Raw genomic sequence first — 24,918 nt, forward strand, 5'->3', positions numbered from 1 at the left:
TGATTAGAAATAGGATGAGAAAAGTAGGGCAAGTCCAAATTAGGGGAAGCCTTGAATGCCATGCTTAGGAGTTCAGGGCAGTATGTAGGCAATAAGGATTCAACAAAGGTTTTTGAAGCAGGGGGATGGCATGACCACAACTCTGACTGATACCGTGGAAGACATATTGGAAGTGGGAGAAACTACAAGCAAGAGAAACATGAGGAGGCTACTGTGATGATCCAGATAAGAGCTAAAGAGGTGCCAAATGATGACAAAGACTAATGACAGTGGATGGCTTAGCTTTGAGACACACTGCTGAAACAGACTCCAAAGGGCTTAGAGATGAACAAAATATCAAAATTATGTGGGCTGTGAGTGATCTCTCAGTAAACTACCAAAACTCTCTGGACCCTTGTTTCCTCAACAGTAGATTAAAGACAGTTTCCAGTTGTTTTAAGGATTAAAAAACATGGTATGAAATTATCTATTTTTGGGCATACAGCAGGCTCTCACTTCACGGTAGCTCAGAAGATGAAAATGATACTGAGGTGTATAAATTAGGATTTCTAGAACAATTCAGCACCCCTGCTACTGAGTCTCTGAACCTTCTGTGGATGCTATTCACAGGTCTTTCACATATATGCTCTCTATAAACATCTAGTTATTGGCTCATTTTAAAGGCAACCAGTCATTACTGAGATGTGTGGTAGTTAAAGTGATCATTAGCAAAAAGGCCATGTTTCCTAAAGGGAAGCTGAACTGCTAAGTAATAATCAGAAACACCTTTAAGACCAGCTGTGGGTAATTAGCACGTTTACACCAGTGATTCCCTCCCATGGTTTGAAACAACCCAATTCAGCAGACAATTTTTGAGTGTCTATTAGGTACTGATGGTGTATTGTTTACGAGAGGAGATAGAAGGATCAGTGTACCAGGATCAGTGTTCCTACTCTCAAGGAACTTATATTTTAGGAAGGGAAATATGACAAGTTTGCAAAAGACTAAGTATTTGTAGATAACAGCATCCCTACTAAATGCATAAAGGGATACAGATAAAATGTTAATGAGGTTTAAGAGCAGGAGAGAAAACATTTACTTAGAAGAATTAAAGAAAAGCTCCAAAAAGAGTTGATCTGTGAGATGGACCTTGAAAGATAGCTGGGCTTTTTTGCTGGATTGAGATGTTGGGGAAGGCAAGTATGGGTGATAGAAGAACACCAATCATGCACTCACACATGCAGTCCCCCTTTCATTCAATAAACCTTTATTGAGTGTCTGCTACATTTGAGGAAGACAGAGATTACTAAAAGTTTGTGCACCCAACATTTCAAAGTCTCTTTCAACTCAAATATTTCTCTCCTTCATGGGAGAGGAGAAGAAAGAGATGAACAGGTGAATTATAATACAGTATGGTCATTATTTTATAAAGGTCCTGCTGATGGTAACTTTAATTAAATGCTATATATATTTGGGTCTTCTAGAGAAACAGAACCAATAACCGATAGAATGTGTATGTGTGTCTGTCTATCTGTCCAAGAGCTTGATTTTAAGTAATTGGCTCACATGACTATGGAAACTGGCAAGCCCAAAATCTGTAGGGTAGGCCAGCAGGCTGAAGACCCAGGGAAGAGTTACGTTGCAATTAGAATCTGAAGGCAGTCTGCTGGCAGAATTATTTCTTGCTCAGAGGAGGTCAGTTTTGTTTCTATTAAAGCCTTCAACTGATTGCATGAGGCCCACCTACATTGTGGAAGATAATCTGCTTCATTCAAAGTCTACTGATATAAATGTTATCTCATCTAAAAAGTACCTTTATTGAAATATCTAAAACAATGTTTGACTATGTATTTGGATAACATGGGCTAGCCAACTTGATATATAATATTAATCATCATACTGTGTGAGACAAATGGAACAAACTTGGTTCTAGCCTCTGTCAGTCAGATTAATCAGAGTGGCTGACAGAGTGGCACGCTCAAGTGTAAATGTGAGTTCAACCAAGAACATGTAAAGCCAAAGGGTGGATTACTGGGAAAGGCAGTTGGCCACAAGGCCCGATTACTGCTGCATGTTCTTGGTGAGTGTGCTAGACAGCAAGGCTTATCTATCTTCTGATAAAAAGCAGCTAATGTAGCTACTCACACAGGTGACTAAGTGGGTCAAAGTGACCATAGACGAAACCCCCCTCCCTTAAAAATGGCAAAGAATCTGAATAGACATTTCTTCCAAGAAGATTCATAAATAGCCAATAGGCACATGTAAAGATGCTCAGCATCATTAGTTATTAAGGAAATGCAAATCAAAACCGTGAGACACCACTTCACATCCACTAAGATTTTTCTAAGTCACTGTTCTCTGATCAAAAGACAGACAATAGGAAGTGTTGGTGAGGATGTGGAGAAACTAGAGCCATCATACGTTGCTGGTGGGAATACAAAATGGTGAAGTCACTTTGGAAAACAGTTCGGCAACTCCTCGAAAAGTTAAATGCATGACTGAGGAATTCCATTCCAAGGTGTACACCCAAGGGGAATGCAAACATATGCCACATGTGCACTAATGTTTCCTAGTGGCATTTTTCATCACAGCCAAAAAGCAGGAACAGCTCTAATGTCTATCAACTGATAAACAGAGCAATACAATGTGGTGTATCTACAGAGTGCAATACTATTCAGCAACAGAAGGGAATGAAGTAGTGACACATGCTAAAACAAGGACGAACCTTGACAACATAATGTTAAGTGAAAAAAGCCAGTGACAAAAGGCCATATGTTGGATGATTCCATTTACATGAAATATCTAGAATAGGCAAATCTACAAAGATAGAAAGTATCTTAGTGATTGCCAGGGGCTGGGGGGAAAGAATGAGGAGTAACTACTAATAAGCATGGGGTCTCCTTTTTGGGTGATATTCGAAAACAGATTGTGATAACAGTTGCACAGCTCCATGAATATACTGAAAACAATTGGACTGTACACTTTTTTTAAAAAGATTTTATTTATTTATTTGAGAGAGACAGTGAGCAAGAGAGAGCACACACAACTAGGGGGAGGGGGAGAGGGAGAGGGAGAAGCACACTCCCCACTGAGCTGGGAGCCCGATGAGGGACTGTACACTTTTAAAGAGTATTTTATGGTAGGTGGGTTTTATCTCAATAAAGCTATTATTTTAAAAAACCCTAAATTAATTAAATGCAAAGCCTTGCTTACTGGTGGAGAGCTGCTCTCTCCCTCAGCGCCCCAATCCTTCACTTCCCTTCCAACCCAGCTTTAGCTGTTTTAAGAAGAAAAATGACTAGAGATGGGACTGAGGTCTCCCTGTCTCCATAGGGACCAAAAGCCATATGCATACATTCAAGTATGTGAGAAACTTCAGGGAGGAAGGAACTCAAACTCTCATGACTCTGTTAGATACAAGTTCCCAAGTCACTATCCTATCCATTTCTTTGGGGAGGAGGGCTCTTGAATTCAACTAATAAGGTTTGGGCAAGGTTCCCAGTAGGGAAAATAAATCTAAAGTGACCTTGTGGGTGAGGCCCGTGGGACCAATTCAATGTCCTGTTGTTGTGGCTTCCAACATACATTCCCTACTGAATGTATATTGGCATTGATGTTTTACATGCTTGTGCTATGAATGCTCATAATGTCCAAAGGGGATTGTCCTCATTGAGGAGAGTCACATGTAGAGAAGTAGTGGGACATGTAGTGGGAATATTCACGTGGAATAGGCCATGTAAATCACTCCCCAGTCCACCTCCCAAATCCATCTTGAGTGGTCCCAGGAGGAGAAAGGGAAATCACAACCTTGATTAAGGTCTAAAAGCAGCATGGATAGTAAGAGATGCAATATCTCAATACTATAGCCCTGTGTGTCCAAGGGAATGGGAACTGGAGACTTATGGTAGATTATCGCCAACTGAATTCAGTTGTTACTCCTACAGCCCCAGCTGTTCCAGACATTGTAACCATAACTGAATCCACTGCACAGACTGATGGCACTTGGCACGCTGTCTTGGACACTGCCAACACCCTCTTTCCAATTCCGTTTGGCCCCAAGGGCAAGGGTCCAGATCAGTTTGTATTCATGGCAAAGCCTCCAATACATGTCTGCAAAAACTTCCCTGGAAGCAAGATTAATGAAGGGACATTACTGATCTTTTGTCCTTCAGAGCCATCCTGGAACTTTCCTCAGGAATGCAAATGCCCTGGTGTGGCTCTCCCAAACAATTTACTTGACTTTTGGATCTGCATCTGCTATCCATCATCAGATGGCTAAACATTAGAGGATGGTCCGGCTTCTGCCATGCTCATGGTTCTAGGGTTTTAAAGGTTTTAAAGTGGTCCCACTATTAAGGAGGTAGACGTATACATATACAATAATGGGGCAAAATGATAACTACCTTAAGAGAGGTAGACCCTCTATATCGCTCTTTTAATACATCCAATACAGGCAGTGAAACTAACCTACTGCTGCATGAAATTGAAAATTTGTTCTTTTTTTTATTCATTATTCAGTAAAAATGTAAATCTATAAGAGTCAGCCACTGTTAAATTCCAGGTTTTATCTCCTGGATCATTTTATTTTACCTTGAAGCCAGCTTTTCTGTTTCCTCATAGACATTCCTATCTGCTTTGGCTGCTAGCAGACACAGCCTGAATTCTTGACTTGACAAAGCTGTGAAGGAACCGTAAGAGAGAAAACGAAGTAGTAACGAAGAATCACAGAACTCAGAACCACTGGCCCTACCTTGCTGTGTTCCCGTGAGTAAGTTGCTGGTCCTCTCTTGGCCTCAGTTTTCTTCTCTGACAAACAGGATGGGTATATTTATCCTACCTGTCTTATTGGGAAGTTGGAAAGGCCAGATGATTTAATGGATGGATATAAGTTATGGAAACTTATAGTAGGACATAAAGAATAAAGTCAAAGAAGCCAAAGAAGAAAACTATTGTTGGATAGTTTTATGGAGTATGAAATGATATTTGAAGGATTTTGAAGAGTCTAAAAACAGTCTATATGCGCCAACTAACATTATTGTAACTAAAATATTTCCTGTTCCTTATAATTTGTAAGTAGTACCTACTTTTTGGGATGGCTGTTTCCCACATGTTCCCATCTTTCCCAAGATATTAGAATTTCATCCAATTCCAAGGAATAATTTTCATGTATTTAGAATGGATAACAATGGCCACATTATTATGTACTTATTAAGTGTCAGACACTGTCCTAAGTCCCTGAGGCACAGATTATTAGCATCCCCATCATACAGATGATGGAAGATGAGGAATCTGCCAAATGTGATGACAGTAGAGTTGGAATTCACATCCAGCTCTGCCTGACTCCAGAGCCCAGTCTCTTAAGCACCAAGCTCTACTGCCTCCCAGTGTGCACACAACACCTGACAGGAAAAGCTCACCTTCCATATTTCCATTATTGGGCAGTGCACTGCAGCCCCTAGAATCCCAGTCCCTGAGCATCTTTAGGGTGCAGTAAGGATTACCTGTGAGTGGGCTATGGGAGATATAAAGATAGGAGAGGCGGCTTCTGTTTTCAAGGCGCTTACAGGCAGAGAGAGGAAGTTAGATACACCCAAACAACTCTGATAACAAAACAAAGTGTTAGCTGCTATAACAGGGCTACAAGAGCCTTAAGAAAAGAGGGATTCCTCCCTGAATGATTTAAAAGTAAAATAGTGCTATTTAATTTAACTTAATATTTTTAAAATATCTGTTTATTTGAGAGCGAGAGAAAGAGAGAGTATGTGGATGTGGGGGGGCAGAGGGAGAGTTTTAAGCAGACTCCATGCTGAGCGGAGCCCAGTGCGCTGGGCTCAATCCCACAACCCGAGATCGTGACCTGAGCTGAAACCAAGAGTCAGACACTTCACTGACTGTGCCACCCAGGCGCCCCTTTACTTTTATTTTAAAGGTTTTGTTAATATAAGTTCAGCTGGGAGGTCTGTCTGAAGATACTGGTATGGAAGTCTTAAAGATGAATCAGAGGGGCGCCTGGGTGGCTCAGTTGGTTAAGCGACTGCCTTCGGCTCAGGTCATGATCCTGGAGTGTCTGGATCGAGTCCCACATCGGGCTCCCTGCTCGCAGGGGGTCTGCTTCTCCCTCTGACCCTCCCTCCTTTCATGTGCTCTCTCTCATTCTCTCTCTCTCAAATAAATAAATAAAATCTTTAAAAAAAAAGATGAATCAGAAAACCTCAGAGCTAAAGGGGACCTCGGATGGTCTCATTCAACACCCACATTTGACCCAGAGCACCCAGTGCCCCAGGGTGAATGAGTTGGTGGCAGAACCTGATATCAGACCTAGAACTCCTGTTCTTCCTTCTATCCTAAGGCGCTCCTTCCTCTCCTTCCTTCCTACGGTCTCAGCACCACAGGGCAAGGAGCTTTCTTAGGCGCATGTATTCTTTGGGTAATTAATATTACAAATGTCCACTCAGGACATGTTGCACAGGCCTTCCCCAATTCTCCCTTCCAGCCCCTTCCCTCTAGCCAGTAGGAATGTCTCCTACTCAGAGGTCTGGCTCTGGAGATACTGAGTGAACAAGACAGATCTTCACATCATCATCTATTAGCTATCTCTCCAAGGCTCTATGTTTGTCACTACAAACAGATTGTAAACACGGAGAGAAAGAACCCTATTTTATTCTTTATGTCCTAAATAACTAAAATGGTGCTTTGCTTTTGTATATGTCACAACACCCTAGCATGAGGACATTAAAAAATTATCACCGACATTTTTAAACATACACAAAAATAGAATAGTATGACAAATTCCCAAATGTTCATTGCCAGCTTCTACAAGTGTCATCATTCTGCCATTCTTGTTTCAAAGCCTGGAGAGGTGACTGAAGGTGCCCATGGAGATGGCCAGGTCAGTGGCAGGGAGACACAGTAGGCATTAGGCTCAGCTGAGGATTCCAGACAGAGGGGCAGGCAGTGGGATATACCACCATTATTCTCACAAAGAGACAGGGAGCAAAATGGTTCGCCTAGTGTAGAGTAGGAATCAGGTAGGTGCAGGGAGAGCCCGAGATAAACTGAACCAGGCAGTTCACTGGCTGTCTGTGCCAGGCTGTGGGTGGGCAGGCCTCAGGGTGGTCTTGGAGGCACTGCAGGACCTCTGACATGCGGCTGAGCCTCTCCCCACAGCAGCCTTTGCAGATGCTACTCCCTCGGAGAGAATGCTGCACTCTCCCACCAGCTCCTCCAACGACTGGCTGCCTCTTCCTTGAAGACTGCCTTGACCACACTTTCTAAAGCACTATCCTCTCCTCATTATTTTTCAATTTAGCAGACTGCTTGCTTCCTAGACACCATTCTGAATTTTGTAATTATTTATTAGTTTACTTGTTTTAGTCTCTATTACTAGACTGTAACCTCCAATGAGGGAGGAGGCTTGTCTTTCTCCTTCACCTCTATTTTCCTCACAAACTAGAACAGTGTCTGGCAAATAATAGTCAATAAATATTTGTCAAATGAATTAATGATAGATCGTATTAAAATTTTGTTAATATCTTGATAGGTGAAGCAAAGGTTGAGTACAAAAGAATAGAGAAAAGGGGGAAGGTAATTTCTGATTTAATCAGGGTAAATGGAAATTTCTAACCCAGTGGTGCTCAAATCTGGCTGCACATTAGAATCACCTGGGGAGCTTTAAAAAATACCAACACTTGGTATCCTCTACAGACCAGGCGACTCAGCATTCCCAGAGGTAGTACCTATGCATAGGCATTTTGTAAAAGCCCCCTGGGTGATTGTAATGTGCAGAGGCTTGAAAATCACTGTTCTAATGAAGAAAGGCTATTAGGATTTTGACATTAAGATGAGAGCAGTGAGTTCTGGAGAAGACAGGTCTGCTCAAGTTCAGTTTAGAGTGAGTCAAATGATGTGTTCTATTCAATCCTTTCAATGCTTAAAACCAAATCAGAGGGGCGCCTGGGTGGCTCAGTCAGTTGAGTGTCAGACTCTTGGTTTTGGCTCAGGTCACGATCTTGGGGTTGTGGGATTGAGCCCTGCTTGGGCTCTGCACACAGCACGGAGTCTGCTTGAGATTCTCTCCTTCTTCTGCCCCTCCTGCTGCTCATGTGCACCTTCTCTCTCTCTAAAATAAATAAAAAATCTTAAAAAAAAACAAACCCCACCAAATCAGATGAAATAAACAGAGATGGATATTAGTTGAAAGTAAGGTACCTAATGATGGATAGTTTTAAAAAATTTATAAATAGCATAGTGTATTTAAGTAAGAATTAAAAAACAAAATTTATGTGTATGTGTTCTCTATTTTAAAAGACTTCTGTTTTTATTTACACAAGCAACAACAAAAATATAACTGAGTCTAAAAGAATATCATGTATTATCTTTGGCTCTCAGGTCACTTCTATCAGAGTCCTTCTTGTTGGTTCCTAAATGTCATAATTGGAGCACATCGTGCCATCGTGTTTGCAACAGAATGCTTAAGAGATAACTTTAAGTTTGTCATATTGTGGCACTCGCCAGAGATCTTTCCAACCCACCAAAGCACATTCCGTTTCTTCTCTCTTTTCTCTTCCTCTCTCCCGCCCTTCCTCTCTTCCTTGTCAGATTATTTTTAGATAATGTTCTTTCTAATGTTTTAGGCGAACTGGTGAGGTTAGGTGAGGTGCAGCTTTTCTCATTTCCAGAGCTTGCCTTGCTCCTCCATCATGTGAAGGTTGCTTCGAGGACGGCACCCTGCTCGTTAGCTCAAAGGCTGTGGGGCTGTAATTGCTTCTTCTCCCTAATGTGTTTGGGTTGCTGCACGCCTTGCCGTCTCTATAATCCCTCAGTACTGCAATCTGGGAACAATATAAATGGTTGATGGCAGAGAGAGATTTTCAATTGTTGCCTCTCAGTGACTCGCATAATGTGCTGTCATTAGCACTTCCATGTGACATATCATGGTTTCCAGGGCTTATTGGACCATTTATAAATACCAAATGAAGGTGTTAGAGCTGGTATTGCAGTGTGGTTACTGCCTTAATTGCCTTCACTGGGAAAGGTTGGCAGCATCTTCTCGGGAGGAAAATAAATTGTAATTTTTAGTTTGTCTTTAACCATTTGCAGTCAATTCCTCTCAAGGGCAAGAATCACAGCTTTCCTTTTTTTTTTTTTCTTTTTGTTCTTCTAGTTTTCTAGTAATTTAATTTTTGCAAAATATCTACTCTTCATACTTTAGTTATTACTACTTGAGCTGATTTCCAGATTATCTGTACAAATATTCAAATGTATATTCTCTCATTATTATCATTAAAGTTCACATTATTAATGATAATTACTGAGACTTACTGCATTTTACACTTACAAAGTGACTTTATAAATACTAACAGCAGCTAACATTTATTGAGTATTTACTATGTGGTAAAAGATACATAGGCATTGGCTTGTTCAATCCTCTCCAACAACTCTGTGAGCTAGACACTACTGTGGCTTCCATTTTACGAGGGGAAGTTGATGTTTACTGAGGTTCAGGAAGCCAGTAAACAGGGGAGCTGGGTTTGAAACGCAGGTCAGTCTGATTCCAAAGCCAATAGTTTTAAGTGCTCCCTTCAAATACTCCCCGCTCCCAACCGCAGCATAGTCAGTCCCCTTCCCCAAAGCAGGAAATGAAGACTCATGCAACAGGCGCACTGCAGGGCTGCACTCGGCGCCTGCATCTTCCCACTTCCGCAGCAGAGCTCCTTTTCCTCCCCCCCCCCCCCCCCCGCCCGCCCGGGCAGCCTCCATCGGGGTGAGCCCTTATAAGTGCTGAGGTGTGTTGCTGATGTCGCATGCGCACCACTCAGGTTGATACATAAGCAAAGGATGAGGACTGGTAGTCAAAAATCAAAGGGGCTTCTATTTAAAGCATTAGAGGCAAAGAGCTGCCTGCCTGGGCTGATGGTGCAGACACAAGCTCCAAGCTGGGAGGCCAGGGTTAGAGGCACAGCAGAGGAAAGAAGCAAGTCATGCCCACTGGGCACGCAGCCCAGGAGCTACGGCCACTGACATGAGCCAGCCTGGGTCCTAGTGACTGATCGTGCAGCGTGGATGCCCTTCCCTCAGCAGCCACAGGGTCCCACAAAGAAAGGCTGCTCATGGAGAAGTCTTTGTCAGGGCCTCTAATGAGAGGATTGGGTTTCACATCACAGCTACCCCTAAACAGGTACGCTCTGCTTCTTTCATCTTCCTGATGGCTCCCATGGGAACGAAATGAAAAAGAAAGGAAGCTACACCAAGAAACAGGTCACAGGCTGGTTTGGCTAGGTTTTGTACCTCCCCCGCCCCACCACCTCCAGATGGATAGCTTTGAAATTCTTTAATTTTCACACCCTGTGTGGCCACTGGACAGCAATGGGAAAAGCTTTCCTAAGAAATTTTTCATAATGCATCCACTGTGACTCTCTGGAAAATGAATGCCCCTGTCCCTTTGCATGTACTATTGCCTCTGTTCGGAAGATCCTCCCCAGACCCCAAACTCTTCTTCCTACGGCTAACTTTCCTTCTCCTTCAAGATCCAGCTCAGGCATTGTCTCCTCCAAAAAGCCTTGCTTGATGTCGCATGCCTGCCCTCCACCCAGGCTAGCCCCTGTTCCTCTTCCGTCCTGCTAAAGCACTTCTGCCACCGTCCCTGCTGACTCCTCTCCCGTCCACACTGCAAGCTCCTTCAGAGCAGGGACAGTGTGCCCAGGGCCCAGCATGGTGTCTAGCATACAGCATAAGTGTAATAAGTGTTTATGAATGAATGAATCATGAATGATAAATGAAGTAGGCTGGGATAATATTTGCTTAAGTATTTAAAGCACTTGGTTTTTTCAAAACACTCTTTTTTTTAAATAGCCTTATTTTTTCAGATTAAAAAAGCAATAATGCTGACTGCAGTAAATTTACATACAAAAAAAATCCACAAAGAAGAAAATTAAAACTGTCTGTAATTCCACTAGCCAAAGAAAACCACTTGTATCATTTAGATGTATGAAGAGATTCCAGTAATTTTCTCTGTGTATGAATATATATGAAATTGGAATCCTATTGTCCTCCCTAATTTTCTCAAGGATTGTAACAATATCTTTTGGAGGCAGACAGAGAAGACATTTTTATTGAAATTTAAGGGATGAGAAAACTGGTACCAAAGATAAACATCTAATTAACGGCAGAGTCAGGAATTGCAGCCCTGAATCCTGTCATAGTTCCAGGCTCCTGCTGTCCCCCGTGAGGCCTCCTGTTGTTCTTACAAGAAGAAACTGTGCATTAACCGAGCGTCAGTGGAACATGGGTTTGTAACTGGACGTTCTTCCTCAGGAAAGGGACAGATTTAAGCTGGTCCAGTGTCTGCACTGAGCTGTGCGGTGCACAGGGGCACTGCCTGACATCTCCAAGGGACACAAGGATGGAGCACTTAGGATCTCATCCCTGGGACAGGCTAACCAGCAGAGTTAGGCGGACACCATTAAGATTCAGAGTTTCCTTCCAGTAGCCAAGTGACATGTGAACAGTGATGACCTGGCTGAGAGCATGCTGCTGTGGGAACCACAGCCATGGGTTTGATCCCACCATAACCTAGTGGGTAGTACTCCAGTCCATGACCACTGACTATAATCTACAACAATGTACACAGTAAGTGCTCAATAAATGTGCATTGGGCTGAACTGAATGTTTATTATTATTCAGCAGTGATAGTCGGCAAAAAAGGTGAGAGCAAATGTAAATATCGCCACCACAACACCCAGTATAGAAAACGCAGTCCAGTGTGAACTAGCTTTCTGTTTTATTCTAAATAGAGGACTAAACTATAATCCCCCAAACACAAACACACGCCAGACTCTTAGCTCTGCAGATGAGGGAACCATATCTTATTTATCTGTGTGTCCCCAGAATACCTAGCACAAAGCCAGACACATTTGAAGTGTCAATGTTTTTTGAATTGAATTATATTTGCTTGGCTGGCGTGGGAGTTAAAAAGCTGTTGACTAGTAATTCACCATTCCTTTCCCTGGAAGCTCTGTAAATCAAGCTCTTAAAAAAAGCAGCAAGCTAAATTCCAAAACCCTCTCTTAGGAGAAATGCCCACGGCTGGTGGGGTCTGGACTATGTCCACCAAATGTGCAGATCTCTTCTGCACAAACATCACTTGCTCCCAAGGGAGCCCCTGACTGGCTGACTGGCTGTGGAGACTCACACATTCCCTCTTTCCCAATGGCAGGAGGGTCAGGGGAAAGGGGTGGGAGTCGATGATGAAGCACTGCTGAACTAAATGTTCTCCTCTTCCCAGGAGAGGGAAAATCTCCAACAGTAGGAGTGCTGGCACTTTTCTAGAAGAACAATCATAAAGAACATGGGATGTAGTTGGAAATGATCTTTTCTGAAGACCAGTCTCTTTTTTAAAGGGCCACCCTCATCTTCCCTCTTCCCTTAGACTGGAAGGGTGCTATTGGAATGACTTTGCCAGAGCTGCTAGAATCCCACAAGCTGGGATCAAAGTCAACTGGGCAGGTGGAGGGGTCCTACGGGGTATGGGCTGAGGAGCCATTAGGCCGCTATCCTCACTTTTTCTAAGTTTATCTAAGAGCGGTAACAAAACCAAAACCAAAACAGTGTTTGCTAATAAGATCCTTTCCTTAAATACTGAGCTGAGTTTGAAGAAACTGAAATAGAAATTACTGATTTTAAAGAGGGCACGTACTACATGGAGCACTGGGTGTTATACGCAAACAATGAATCATGGAACACTACATCAAAAACTAATGATGTAATGTATGGTGATTAACATAACATGATAATAAAAAAAAGAAAGAAAATAAAAAGAAATTACTGATTTTTTTCTGGGAGACAATCAAAGCACAACTCACCGATCCCCTAAGCTCTTAACTCTCTTGAAGATTTCATCACCAATCTATAAAGAACTTATCAAACTCAACACCCAAAGAACAAAGAATCTAATCAAGAAATGGGCAGAAGACATGAACAGACATTTTTCAAAGAAGACATCCAAATGGCCAAAAGACACATGAAAAAGAGCTCAATATCACTCGGCATCAGGGAAATCCAAATCAAAACCTCAATGAGATACCACCTCACACCAGTCAGCATGGCTAAAATTAACAAGTCAGGAAATGACAGATGTTGGCGGGGATGTGGAAAAAGGGGAACCCTCCTACACTGTTGGTGGGAATGAAAGCTGGTGCAGCCACTCTGGAAAACAGTATGGAGGTTCCTCAAAAAGTTGAAAATAGAGCTACCCTATGACCCAGCAATTGCACTACTGGGTATTTACCCCAAAGATACAAAAGTAGGGATCCGAAAGGGTACGTGCACCCCGATGTTTATAGCAGCAATGTCCACAATAGCCAAACTGTGGAAAGAGCCAAGATGTCCATCGACAGATGAATGGATAAAGGAGATTTGGTATATATATACAATGGAATATTATGCAGCCATCAAAAGGAATGAGATCTTGCCATTTGCAACGACGTGGATGGAACTGGAGGGTATTATGCTGAGCGAAATAAGTCAAACAGAGAAAGACATGTATCATATGACCTCACTGATATGAGGAGTTCTTAATCTCAGGAAACAAACTGAGGGTTGCTGGAGTGGGGGGTGGGGTGGGAGGGATGGGGTGACTGGGTGATAGACACTGGGGAGGGTATGTGCTCTGGTAAGTGCTGTGAATTGTGCAAGACTGTTGAATCTCAGATCTGTACCTCTGAAACAAATAATGCAATATATGTTAAGAAAAAAAAAAAGAAGAAGAAGATAGCAGGAGGAGAAGAATGAAGGGGGGGAAATCGGAGGGGTAGACGAACCATGAGAGATGATGGACTCTGAAAAACAAACTGAGGGTTCTAGAGGGGAGGGGGGTGGGAGGATGGGTGAGCCTGGTGATGGGTATTGAGGAGGGCACGTTCTGCATGGAGCACTGGGTGTTATGCACAAACAATGAATCATGGAACACTACATCTAAAACTAATGATGTAATGTATGGGGATTAACATAACAATAAAAAATAAAAGTAAATAAGGGTAAAAAAAAAATTCCAGTTCTCAACAAATAAAGGCTTAAAATATTATTGATATTTAAAAAAAAAAAGATTTCATCACCATGTAAAATCCACAAGTTTTTACTGGCAATGTTCGGTTATCAACTGCTCACCCCTCTGAGGTGGTACCCAGTATGACTCCCAGGTCCACCTCCATTACCCATTCCAAGGACCTGCTGGCAAAGTCTGTTCAGCTGGTGCCCTGGTCCAGCCTCGTAAATTCTTTCCAGGGGAGACTTAGGACACACTCTCCCAGCTGTCAAGTGCTCTACTTATAAGGTGCAGAATTTATTAGTGCAAAGAAAGATAAAAAGAAAGCCTGCTACCTTACATGCTTTTATGTTCGGGCTTTTTATTAGAGTTTGGTGTTTCCAGAAATACAGCTGCCAGCTCACTGGAGCCTTTGTGCTGAATCACTGGGACTCGTTTTAGCTTCCCATGGACCTGAGTGAGCTCTGCGGCCACCACCTAGCAACCGAGGTGATGTGCCATGCTTTGAAAGGAAGTTACCCGCAGCAACTCTCATTTGAGGAGAACAAAGCCAGGAGGACTTGCATCTTTAACCTACACATGCCAGCAAAGGCACACAGAGAGTTGATATGGAACCCAGGTTTGTCCAACTCTGGAAATCCAGCCTGTCTAGTCACCCAAAGACCATCTTTTTCTAGCCTAGGGTTTTCTTCTCTCCTGTTCCTTAAGATGCCCGTTTCCATCTCCAGGCCCAACTGACGCAAATATTGGCCTCAGACCACAGGACAGACACCAGAGAGTACCACAAAGAAGAGAAAAGAAAATCAGATTTAGAACTGGAAAACTCTGAGAGTCCCAGTTCTCAGTACTTGTCGGACCTTGGATAAGCCACTTAATATCTTCATAGAACTCTAGTTTCTCTTCAGCAAAGTAAGTATAAATAGTCCTACTTCTCTCACCAGGCTCTCTTCAGAGAAATTACAACAAAGTGCAATTATCTTGTTTATATGTTTATTTATTTTCCATTTCTCACTATGCTTTATTGGCTTATAAGCTCCAAGAATTCAGGGACCTTGTCTTTTTGGTTCATCCAAGAGGATCACTGCCAGAAATAATGATCAGCATGTAGTACATGATCAAGAGGAGTGAATGAGATTTGAGTGAGGGAGGGAATAAGGCAAGAAGGAAGGACAGAGAAAAGGGAGAACAGAATAGATGGAGCATTATTGAGGTACCATATATGAAAGTGGTCTGTAAATTATTAAGTATTACCCACATTATTAAAACAATAACTAATAGTTGATGCATTAATTATACCAGGGTGATATTTTAAAAATAAAAGCTAGATCATATTATTTCCCTGCTTAAAGCCCTCCACTGGCTTTTCATACTACCTACAATAAAATCAAACTCCTGTTAGCTTACAAAGCCTTATGGGATCTGACCCCTGGGTGGCCTCATATCCAACCAGTCTCCCCCTTCTCTGCCAGGCTCCCATCACTCTGGTGTCCTGTGTTTCCTCAAACATGCAAAGTCCATTTCCACTTTGGAACCTATGTGCTAGCCCCTTCCCCTGCCTGAAAAATCCGGATGGCTGGCTCCTTCTTGTCATTGGGCTCTTGGCTTAAACGTCACCTTCTCAGAGAAGCCTTCCTATACACTCACTCCAAAGGGGCCCTCACTGACTCCTTGGTATAGTACTCTACTATTTGTTTATTCATTTATTTATTACTAGTCTCCTCCCCAGTGCCTGATGGTTAATAAATATTTATTTTTGTGTGACATCGTATTTGTTTAATGCTGACATTTCACGGAGACTTTTCTAATTATTATTTTGTTTTATCTCCACAGGTTTATAAGCTCAGACAAACAAACAAAAAAACATATGGTTCCAACCTGAAAATTTTCTCTCCACTGTACATTAGCCCCCCCTGCCCCCCCCCCCCCCCCCCCCCCCCACTTTGAGAGAGGTAGCCTGGCCCTGTGAATAAAAGCAACTGTGCCAGTCAGTTCTAATATTTGTGACTTAACTGGAGTCATGTACAATCAGTGATACAATAATTACTTCGTCCTCTAATCTATAGGGATTCTTTTGAAACATGGAAATAGTGCCATTGGATGCCAAGCTGTTCTCTGTTCTGGGCTTGGAAACCAGCCTCCTGGCTCAGGGTAGGGGTGAAAATGAGGGGAATGCAGGGCAGAAATAGGCAGAGGGAAGCAAATGGCAGGAACACTCACTAGTTCCAGTTGGGTTTGCTTACTGTGGATCCAAGGGCAGGAGTAATTTTGTAGGAAGAGTACTGGACTAGGGCACATGGAAGGGTTCTAGAGCTGGTTCTATATCTTCCTCTCCCCTCTACTCAGACTATCAGTTCCTCTGTTACAGGAGGTGCAACTGGATCTCCTCAAAGGGGAATCCCAGCTCCGACAGTCTATGAGCTAATGAGAGAAGTCTGACCTTTCTCTGTGACCGTGATGTCTGTGAAAAAGATGACCCATGTAATATTTCTGATGAGTGCAGCTTCTCTGGACGAAGTGGGATCTCTCTGATAGGTCAATACTGTCACCCAACAAACCAAGATCACTGCTCTTGCCAGTCTTCTTTAGCCTCCCCTTCCCTTCTCTTTCCTAGGGAAGTTGGTGTCCTGGGCAAATCCCCTCGTTGTCACATAGGGATCAACACCTAACTGCAAGTGCACTTCAGCCACTCCCTAAGAGATGGGTTCCTACTGCATCTGATCTTGGCCAACACGCTCCCATCTGCTTTCAACATGTTGCATCTGACGTTAACTAATGTCTCCTATTAGCATTAAAAGAAAATAATCTGGAAAAATTCACTCTCAAGCAGAGTTCAAACAGGCCACAAGTAGATGTGGAATCTCAACTGCACAAGGTTTGTTAAAATAATAGTAGTAAATAAATACATAAATGTATATATGTATGTGCACACATGCATGTGTGCACATAGATGTGTGTGTGTGTGTGTAGCGAAGCCAAAAGTCTGTGAAATGGGTCAAGAGAACAAAGACATGAATACTTCTGTCCAATTTATAAAATTACCTGGTTACAGAGGGAGGAGAAAAATTCTCTCAGTGTGGAACAAGGCATGGTCAAATAACTGAGGGACATGGAGGAGGAGCTGGGAATCTTTATCTCACACTTACTGGTAATGGGTTGAAATTCTGGTCCACGAGGTGATTGTATCCATGGTCAAAAAATGAGTGTCGTATCACAACATCAATGCCCTGATTGGCCAGCATTCCTAAAGTGTTCAACCATCTAAAAAAGCAGGAAAAATGCTACATCAATACATCTTAAAAATTGCATATAATAAGCTCTATAGGGATTGCCTAACACACACACATATCACCAATACCCACCATGAAATTTACCTAGTACTTTAAAGGAGAAGATAGTATTTTAAGCATTGAGTACACAGCTGGAAGACATTCTAGGGATTATCAAATCCAACCTCTTCATTTTATAGGAAAAGAAACAGAGGTCCAAGGGAGTAAAATGAATTGCTCTTGTCATAAAATATCTTGTTGCTAATGACTTATCTTATCCCTGTAATACTAACAAATAAAATGAATACCCTAGCCATTGTAAGCCTAATTATCACCCTCCCCACCCCCTGGCCACAGGACACACAATCACAGGAGCATAGACACTATACTTTCCATCACTCAAACTGCCCTGCTTGCACCCTGTCCTGTACAAGTACCTTTCATGTGACTCTAACTCACATACTCCTATGACCTAGGCAAGAATGGTCCAGCCATTTGCATCTCTCATATATCACTGTCAGCAGTCAATGCAATAATTTTACTTGGTACTATAATTAACCACGCAGAGCTTCAACTATGCTACCATCACACACATCATAATGGAGGACCTGCATTGCTCACACGTTATCACATACTCCACTATGCCAAATACCCACTTTCCGGGGCATGCTATCCTTCAAAAATACTGCCCTCTTGGTTCTTCCAACACCCACCACTAACTCTGCCCTTATTATTTATGCATTCAATTTGTTCACTCATTTACTCATTCATTTAATTTTCTCTTTGTATTCCTACTTCTGAAACTTTGGGAAATTTCTAGTTGTAATAATATATATATATAATAAATGTGACTGAGAGCTTCAGTCTTACGGTATAAAAGATAAGGTGTTTCAAAATCTTTCCTGAGCACACATGTGAACCTTCTTCTGTACCTCTTCTCCCCTCTTCTCTCACCCTAAACTCCATTCCCTGGTTCTAAGCCACCTATAACTACTCTAGGCTGCCCAGACTCACCATGCTTTCACATACTCACCTGAGTCTTCATACATGTTTTAACTTCTGCTTAGAATTCCCTTTCTCTCCTCCTCTAACCCACCTCACCTCATCTGGCAAATTTCTTCCCATCTGTTCATCTCCAAGTCAAGTGTCTTCTTCCAAACTCTGCTGTCCCAGCCAACAGTGGTACCTTCTTCCTCTGTACCTTCACAGAACTCTTATTTATACCCTCTGCCAGCCCACGATAATTACTTCCTTACTTCTCTGCTGTCCCCCAGTTGGTTAGGAGCTCACTGAGAACAGACAGGTTTTAGCTTTGTACCCAAAATATCCATCTCAGTTCCTAGCACACTGTAGGTACTTCATACTCTTTGTTAAGTTGAAATTGATCTGGATAAAATTAGATTTAAGGAACTTTGAGAATCACCATTCAGCACACTAGGGACAAATTATGCATAACTATGATTTCCCAAATTTGAAACCATATGGAACTCCAAATCAGTGACTTGTAGAATTAAACTTTTTCTTTATGGGAATAAAAAGCATTGTTAATTTTTATATTATAAATGGATATTATTAACATTTTAAAATCTTTTTCACATTGACAATTGTATTTTGTTCTCATAAAAACTAACAAATATTTACTGATAATTAGAATTATAAAAACAAAATAAAACAAAGCAAAATGCAAAAACAAAAATTTTAAATCAAAAAGAAAATCTGACAATAATACAACTGAACTTTTGTTGTTGCTGTTGTTGTTCAGACTGGGACATAAAATTACTTTGGAATTTACCAACCCTGTGAAATCAGGATACCAGATTTAGTTATGCTAAATATATAACTAATTAATTATATAACTAACAAGTTAGTATTAAATATCCTGGGGTAGAACTATAACATGAATTCTGGGTTGATGCTCTAAATCAGTGCTCTCTCCACCAATGCAACAAATACGACAGAGTCCATATCTAACAAATATTTACCTATAAAAACAAGTATGTCTTATTCACCCTTCTATCCCTATGCTTGCTGAAAAAAGAAACAAAATGATGAGTAAATGCATTATCACATCTAGCAGCAGCTGGATATCCATACAGGACTGTATTCTGGTATTTAAAATATCCCATTTGCTCATTCATTCATTACTCATTCAACATGAATTAATCAGCTGTAAATGCAAGGCCTTGTTCTCAGCACTGAGGATAGACACAAAAATGCCTGTGTGAACATGTGAGTCATTTGTAAAGCACTGGGTATGCAAATACCTGTATACTCATTTATAGGAATGGTATCAAATTCCTACTTGTGACCTCAATAGACCTTATAACAGTGATGTGCAAAGAATATATACTCAACAAACTAATGTTAACTGGTAAACCTGGGGGGTGTTTTTGCTAGTACGGGGAGTTTTTGAAAGAACTCTAACATGAGAGGGAAGAATATGCATCCTCCTTTCCAAACGCACATCCTATATGCACATCCAGGGTCTGGAGCATTCAAAATGACTATGACCAGAACCCCTGCTTCCCTGTGCTTTTCAGAGTGGGATGGTGAGAGGAAGTTATCATCCTCTTCCTCTTGTAAATAATAAGCCCTCGGAGAGGGGAGATAAATGGTGTTCCAAGTCTCCCTTTCAGTGAAAAGTGGCAAGATGACTGGTACATCCCACCAAGGATTCTATTGTAGCCAGGAGTTTCCATTCCACACAAATGGATTGACTGCTGACTGGGTGGCAGATACTACCAGGTGCTGGAGACACAGCAGTATGCCAAGGGTATGTCTGTAGTGCATCAGAGAGTCTCAAAGCCCTGGCTGGAATCAGAAAGTTCTGATTCATGCATAAATGTGCAAGTGTCCTTGTAAGCTCGTTGTTATGCCATATATTGAAAAAAGCCTGAAAGATGCCTTCTTTCCAAGGAATCTTGCTAGCTTTCTAGAGCTTCTTAGAATGCTTTATTCACCCCAGGAAGCAATTTATGCTCCTTGGAGAACTAGACTCAAAGGACACTTTGCTGGGTGCTGCCAGCAGAGGGGAGAGCAAATCGGTGATAAAGAGGTAAGAGAGAAGACCAGGAGCCAAGTGAGCTAGTTTTCAACTGATCTGTGTCCACTACACACTGGATACCTGAACTACAACCTAACCCTGAACAACTATGTTAATCTGCATTTGCAAAGTGGCCACAGAGATCTATGGAGATTTGGCTGGTGCTCATGAAAAGGCAGGTCTCTCTCCAGCTCCCTCCATGAAGGGCTGTAGTGTTTCCCATTTCACATCATTCCCTGAAGGGAAGAATGCTCATGAAAACACTCAGGACAACTGGGCTGCTTGCTCACCTGGCAGTAGAGTCCGTCTATGACAGCTGAGCAAAAGCCATTCCTCTGCTGGTTCTAAGTGGCCCCTGTAGTCCTGTTTCTTGCCCTTGCTCCACAGCTCACAAGGAAACCTGGTGGGGAGTGTATTTTTGAAAGAAGACTCTCAGACCCACTGTATCAAATGCTGATTCATTCCCTTTCATTCACTGGAACCATGCTCATCGAACAACTGCTCTGTGCCACTCAATGCTAGGTGCTGGGAACACAGGCATGGAAGACCCAGCGTACCATCATATATTTTTTGGACTCATTATCTTCATCTGCATGTGCCAGGATTCCATCTGCAAACACAATCTGCCTGACTGCTCTGATTTGTCCTTTACAAATGTATTCAAGAAGCTGCCTTAATGGAGGCAAACTACATGTGTTTAATTAGGAACAGCTATTAGTAAGGAAACACAAAGCTGAGGGCAGAGCTCAGCTCTTAGGAGGACCTTGCCGCAGACCAAAAAACCAGGGCCACGGGACTAGAGTGGCACAGGACCAGGTCACTTGGTGAGTCCGTGGTTCTGAGGGGTCTGCCCTGCCATATGATGCTGGCAGGCCAGTGAGAGCCCCTTATGCTTCGGTGTTAAAGTCATTGTCCAGATAGCTGCAGAAGCCTTCAAGTCCATTGTCCCATCGCTTGCCTCTCCAAACCCTTGTGCATACTATTCCCAAAGCCAACATGGAAACACAGGTCAGACGGTGTCTCTCTCTTCCTCCAAAGTCTTCCGTGGCTTGCCACTGAGTGTAGAACAAGGCTTCACTTCCTCTGCCTGGCATTCACAGCCTTCCACAATTGGTAGAGAACCCCCCCACCCCATTGCAGTCCTTACTATATTCCTGCTGCTCCTGAAGCTTTCATCACACGACCCATTTCCCCTCCCCTGTGCCTTTGCCCATAATGTTCCTTCTGCCTCAAATGCTCCCCTCCACCATCACCACCACTCTCCACCTGTAGAAATTACAGTCACCTTTCTATGTCCCCCTCAAATGCTACCTCCTCCATGAAGCCCTTGCTGATCTTCCTATCAGAGAAATTCCTGATTCCTTTGACTGTCTACCACTTCTTTTTGTGGACAGACTATGTGAGGCAGAAAAGAAAGAGGTCTAAGGTAGCAGCAAAGAGGCTAGACTCTGAAGCAGACTGCCTAGGCTTGAGTCCAAGCTCTCACATCTATCTCATTGGGTGGTTGTAAAATAGTAGTATCTGTCTCACTGGTTGTTCAGTTATTAGATAGCACTTCAGAAAGCACGTGGCACATAGAGTTAAAATTATTATTATGACACTAATCTCCTCTACCTTTTCTTATCTCCTGTCTCTGTTCCTCCAATCTTACTCTTACCTGTCTCCTAGGACTATGGTGAATATTAGATGAGAAATTGTATATTGTAGGCACTGTCTTTGAACTATAGCTATTAAATAAAGGTCTTATGGCTATATGGTCACTACTACTACTATTATTACTACTGTCTTCGCCCCGAAGCCTGTACCTGACGTCTTAGTGTCTAGAGAAGTCACTCATCTCTGTTTGTTGAATGGGTTATACCCATTCACAAAGGAACAGATGGAGAACTTCAGTGAGAAATGAACCTTCCCCCTCCAGCGGGCAGAATAATGAGCAGTACCACTTCACTGTCCTTTCCTCAAAGTCCCTGGGAGTGAAACTGCACGTGTTACTCACAAGAATCCTGCAGCATAGGAATCTGATAGATTGTTTGTGCCTCCAGCTGAGGTGGTCACCACACCTTCAAGCCAAATCTTCTTTCCTGGGGTATATGTATTAACCACCTGTTCACACAACAAAAGCAGAAGGGGATAGGAGATTTTTAAAAGTTGTTTGCAAGTGAGAAGGAGGACACATTCCCTTGATGGAGTTCTGCCAATACCCTGCTCCCAGGTGGTCATGATCTGTGCTTTTTCCATGATGATTCACCCCATACAGTGAGCTGGCATGCACACACACACATGTGCGCCCGTGCACACACACACACACACACACACACACAACACACATACACACAAGCATTAACATTGACATATGTCCACTCAAAGAAATGATCATTTTTCCCTAAGTAAATCCAAGTGAAAATATGACCGTTAGAACAACTGCGTTTTCCAGGACATAAGCTGACTGCAACACCCTTCACTGGAAAGCATAAATCATGTGATGCTTCCATATTAACAAGAACTGAGAAGGGAATTTTCTTAATACTCTGTTATGGAACATCCCAGGATGAGCTTACTGTCCATACATCAGAAATCAGAAATCATGAGGGCAGAGGTCAATGTTCGGGGGAAATATTTTATAATCACCAGGGCATGTATGTATATTACAACCACTTTTTTTTTAAAGATTTTATTTATTTGACAGAGAGAGAGAGTACAAGCAGGGGTAGTGGCAGGCAGAGGGAGAGGGAGAAGCAGACTCCCCACTGAGCAGGGAGCCCGATGTGGGGCTCGATCCTAGGACCCTGGGATCATGACCTGAGCCGAACGCAGACGCTTAACTGACTGAGTCACCCAGGCACCCCACAACCACATTTTGAAAATAACTGCAGGAAGTATTAAAAAAAATCACTGATCCACAGATGAAAGATCCCATCTCGGGAGCTTTCCAAGCAGAGGCAAAGCCTCTTGTTAAAAGGTGGCCCTCTGAAGTTTTGAAATGGCCCAGTCTCTGGTCCCCAAGTTGGAGGCTGGCCAGACTCTCCAGATTAGGGCCCAGATCCCCTAGACAGCAGTCTAGCAGTACTTAGGGATAATGTTGTACTCTGGGAAGCCCCTGGAAGCAGAGCCTGAGACAAAGCTTATCTATAGATAGTTGATTTGGGAAGTAATAACAGGGAGCAGGAATGAGGAACTGGAGGACTGAACTAGGGAAAAGGCAAAACCAGTACCAGGATGTGTTTTCAAGTTGGCAACTTGTACTCAACCCCACAGGGAACTTGGTAAGAGTCTTATGAACTATGTCTCAGAACTTCCTCCCAGGGGAATTCAAGGAAACATACTTATCCCTTGGCTCCTACCCTCCAAAAGGTCAAGAGTAGCTTTGGGACTATTAACCTCTGCCCCTCCCCATTCCCCCACTTAATTGTGTAGGCATGAGTGTTGAGCAGGTTCCCTGAGTTCTGCATCTCTGCCTTAGTGAAGTCCCAGAGCAGGAAATAAGAAGCAAGGTTGTACCACATCCCATGGGTGCCAAGCTGGTGACAGCCTGTGCACCTGCCGAGCTCTGGTCCCTGCAGCAATAGGTAATACAGGAGGTAGGACTGAGAGGGTGCCAGTTATGCACAAGGGAAGCTGGATAAAGACAACAGTGTATTTGCATCCTATGGCCCACCAATCCCTCTCTTAGGCATACAAACCAAAGGAATTCTTCCTCAGGCCTCTAAGGAGACAAGTATGAGGATGTTCACTATGTCATTGTTCCATACAGGTTTCCATTGCTAGAGGAATGGAAAAGTAAAAGGTAGTGGATAACATTCCATAAAACATTATGCAGCAGTTGGAGCAATAGAGTCAATGTAAATCCAGCAACATGAATTAGCTTTAAAGATGTAGTGGTGAGTTAAAAAAAATAGCAACAGAAGGAGATTTATGTCATAATATTAATGTAATTACTCATTCACATCCACTAACACTAAATAGTTTCTAAAGATACATGTCTCTTAAGGACATGTACCAAATGCAGAAGGAAAGCATGCATAAGAGGGAGGTGAATGTGAGCAAAGATTAGAGATCAAGGTGAAAATTAAAACAAAAACAAAAATTAAAAGACTTTGCATGAACTGATGATAGTCTGCTGTAGTTGAGAAGCATGATTTTAATTTAATTCTCTGTACCTCAGATCCCCAAAAAGAAAAAAAAATAATGTGAGATGTAGCATAAATGCCAGAACTTTCCTTTTCCCAAACCCGGAGGCAGACATCAGCAAACAATCATATTCCTCTTTCCATCTCTCCCTACATATAACTGCTTGTCCTCTCCCGGCATCTACTAGAGTATTTGCATTATTTGAGACCTATTTTAGAATTGAGGTTGGCAAAGTGCTCTACCCTTTCAGGAGTAAGTTGTAAAAATATTTCACAAATTTGAGATGGAAGTAAGGATTGTGATCAAGGATGGAAGAAAGATCCTGAGAATTAAAAGTGGAGGTTAAATTGGAATGTTATTAAAAATTCAGTAGAGGCGCCTGGGTGGCTCAGCAATTAGGCGTCTGCCTTCGGCTCAGGTCATGATCCCAGGGTCCTGGGATTGAGCCCCGCATCGGGCTC

At 42.4% G+C, this 24,918-nt stretch overlaps 1 protein-coding gene across 3 annotated transcripts in view; it reads right to left on the reverse strand.

Moving 5' to 3' along the window:
- HPSE2 (heparanase 2 (inactive)) overlaps window positions 1-24,918 on the reverse strand; it is a 662,760-nt gene that overhangs the window by 111,095 nt on the left and 526,747 nt on the right. For all 3 annotated transcript variants that reach the window (XM_032432603.1, XM_032432602.1, XM_032432601.1), the window contains 2 exons: window positions 22,326-22,432; window positions 17,164-17,278 (listed from right to left, as the gene is read on the reverse strand). In XM_032432603.1, the coding sequence (XP_032288494.1) occupies window positions 17,164-17,278; window positions 22,326-22,432 (222 nt within the window). The remainder of the gene's footprint in view (window positions 1-17,163; window positions 17,279-22,325; window positions 22,433-24,918) is intronic.

Source organism: Phoca vitulina, unplaced genomic scaffold (assembly GCF_004348235.1).
Source record: "Phoca vitulina isolate PV1807 unplaced genomic scaffold, GSC_HSeal_1.0 scaffold48, whole genome shotgun sequence".
Taxonomy (NCBI): domain Eukaryota; kingdom Metazoa; phylum Chordata; class Mammalia; order Carnivora; family Phocidae; genus Phoca; species Phoca vitulina.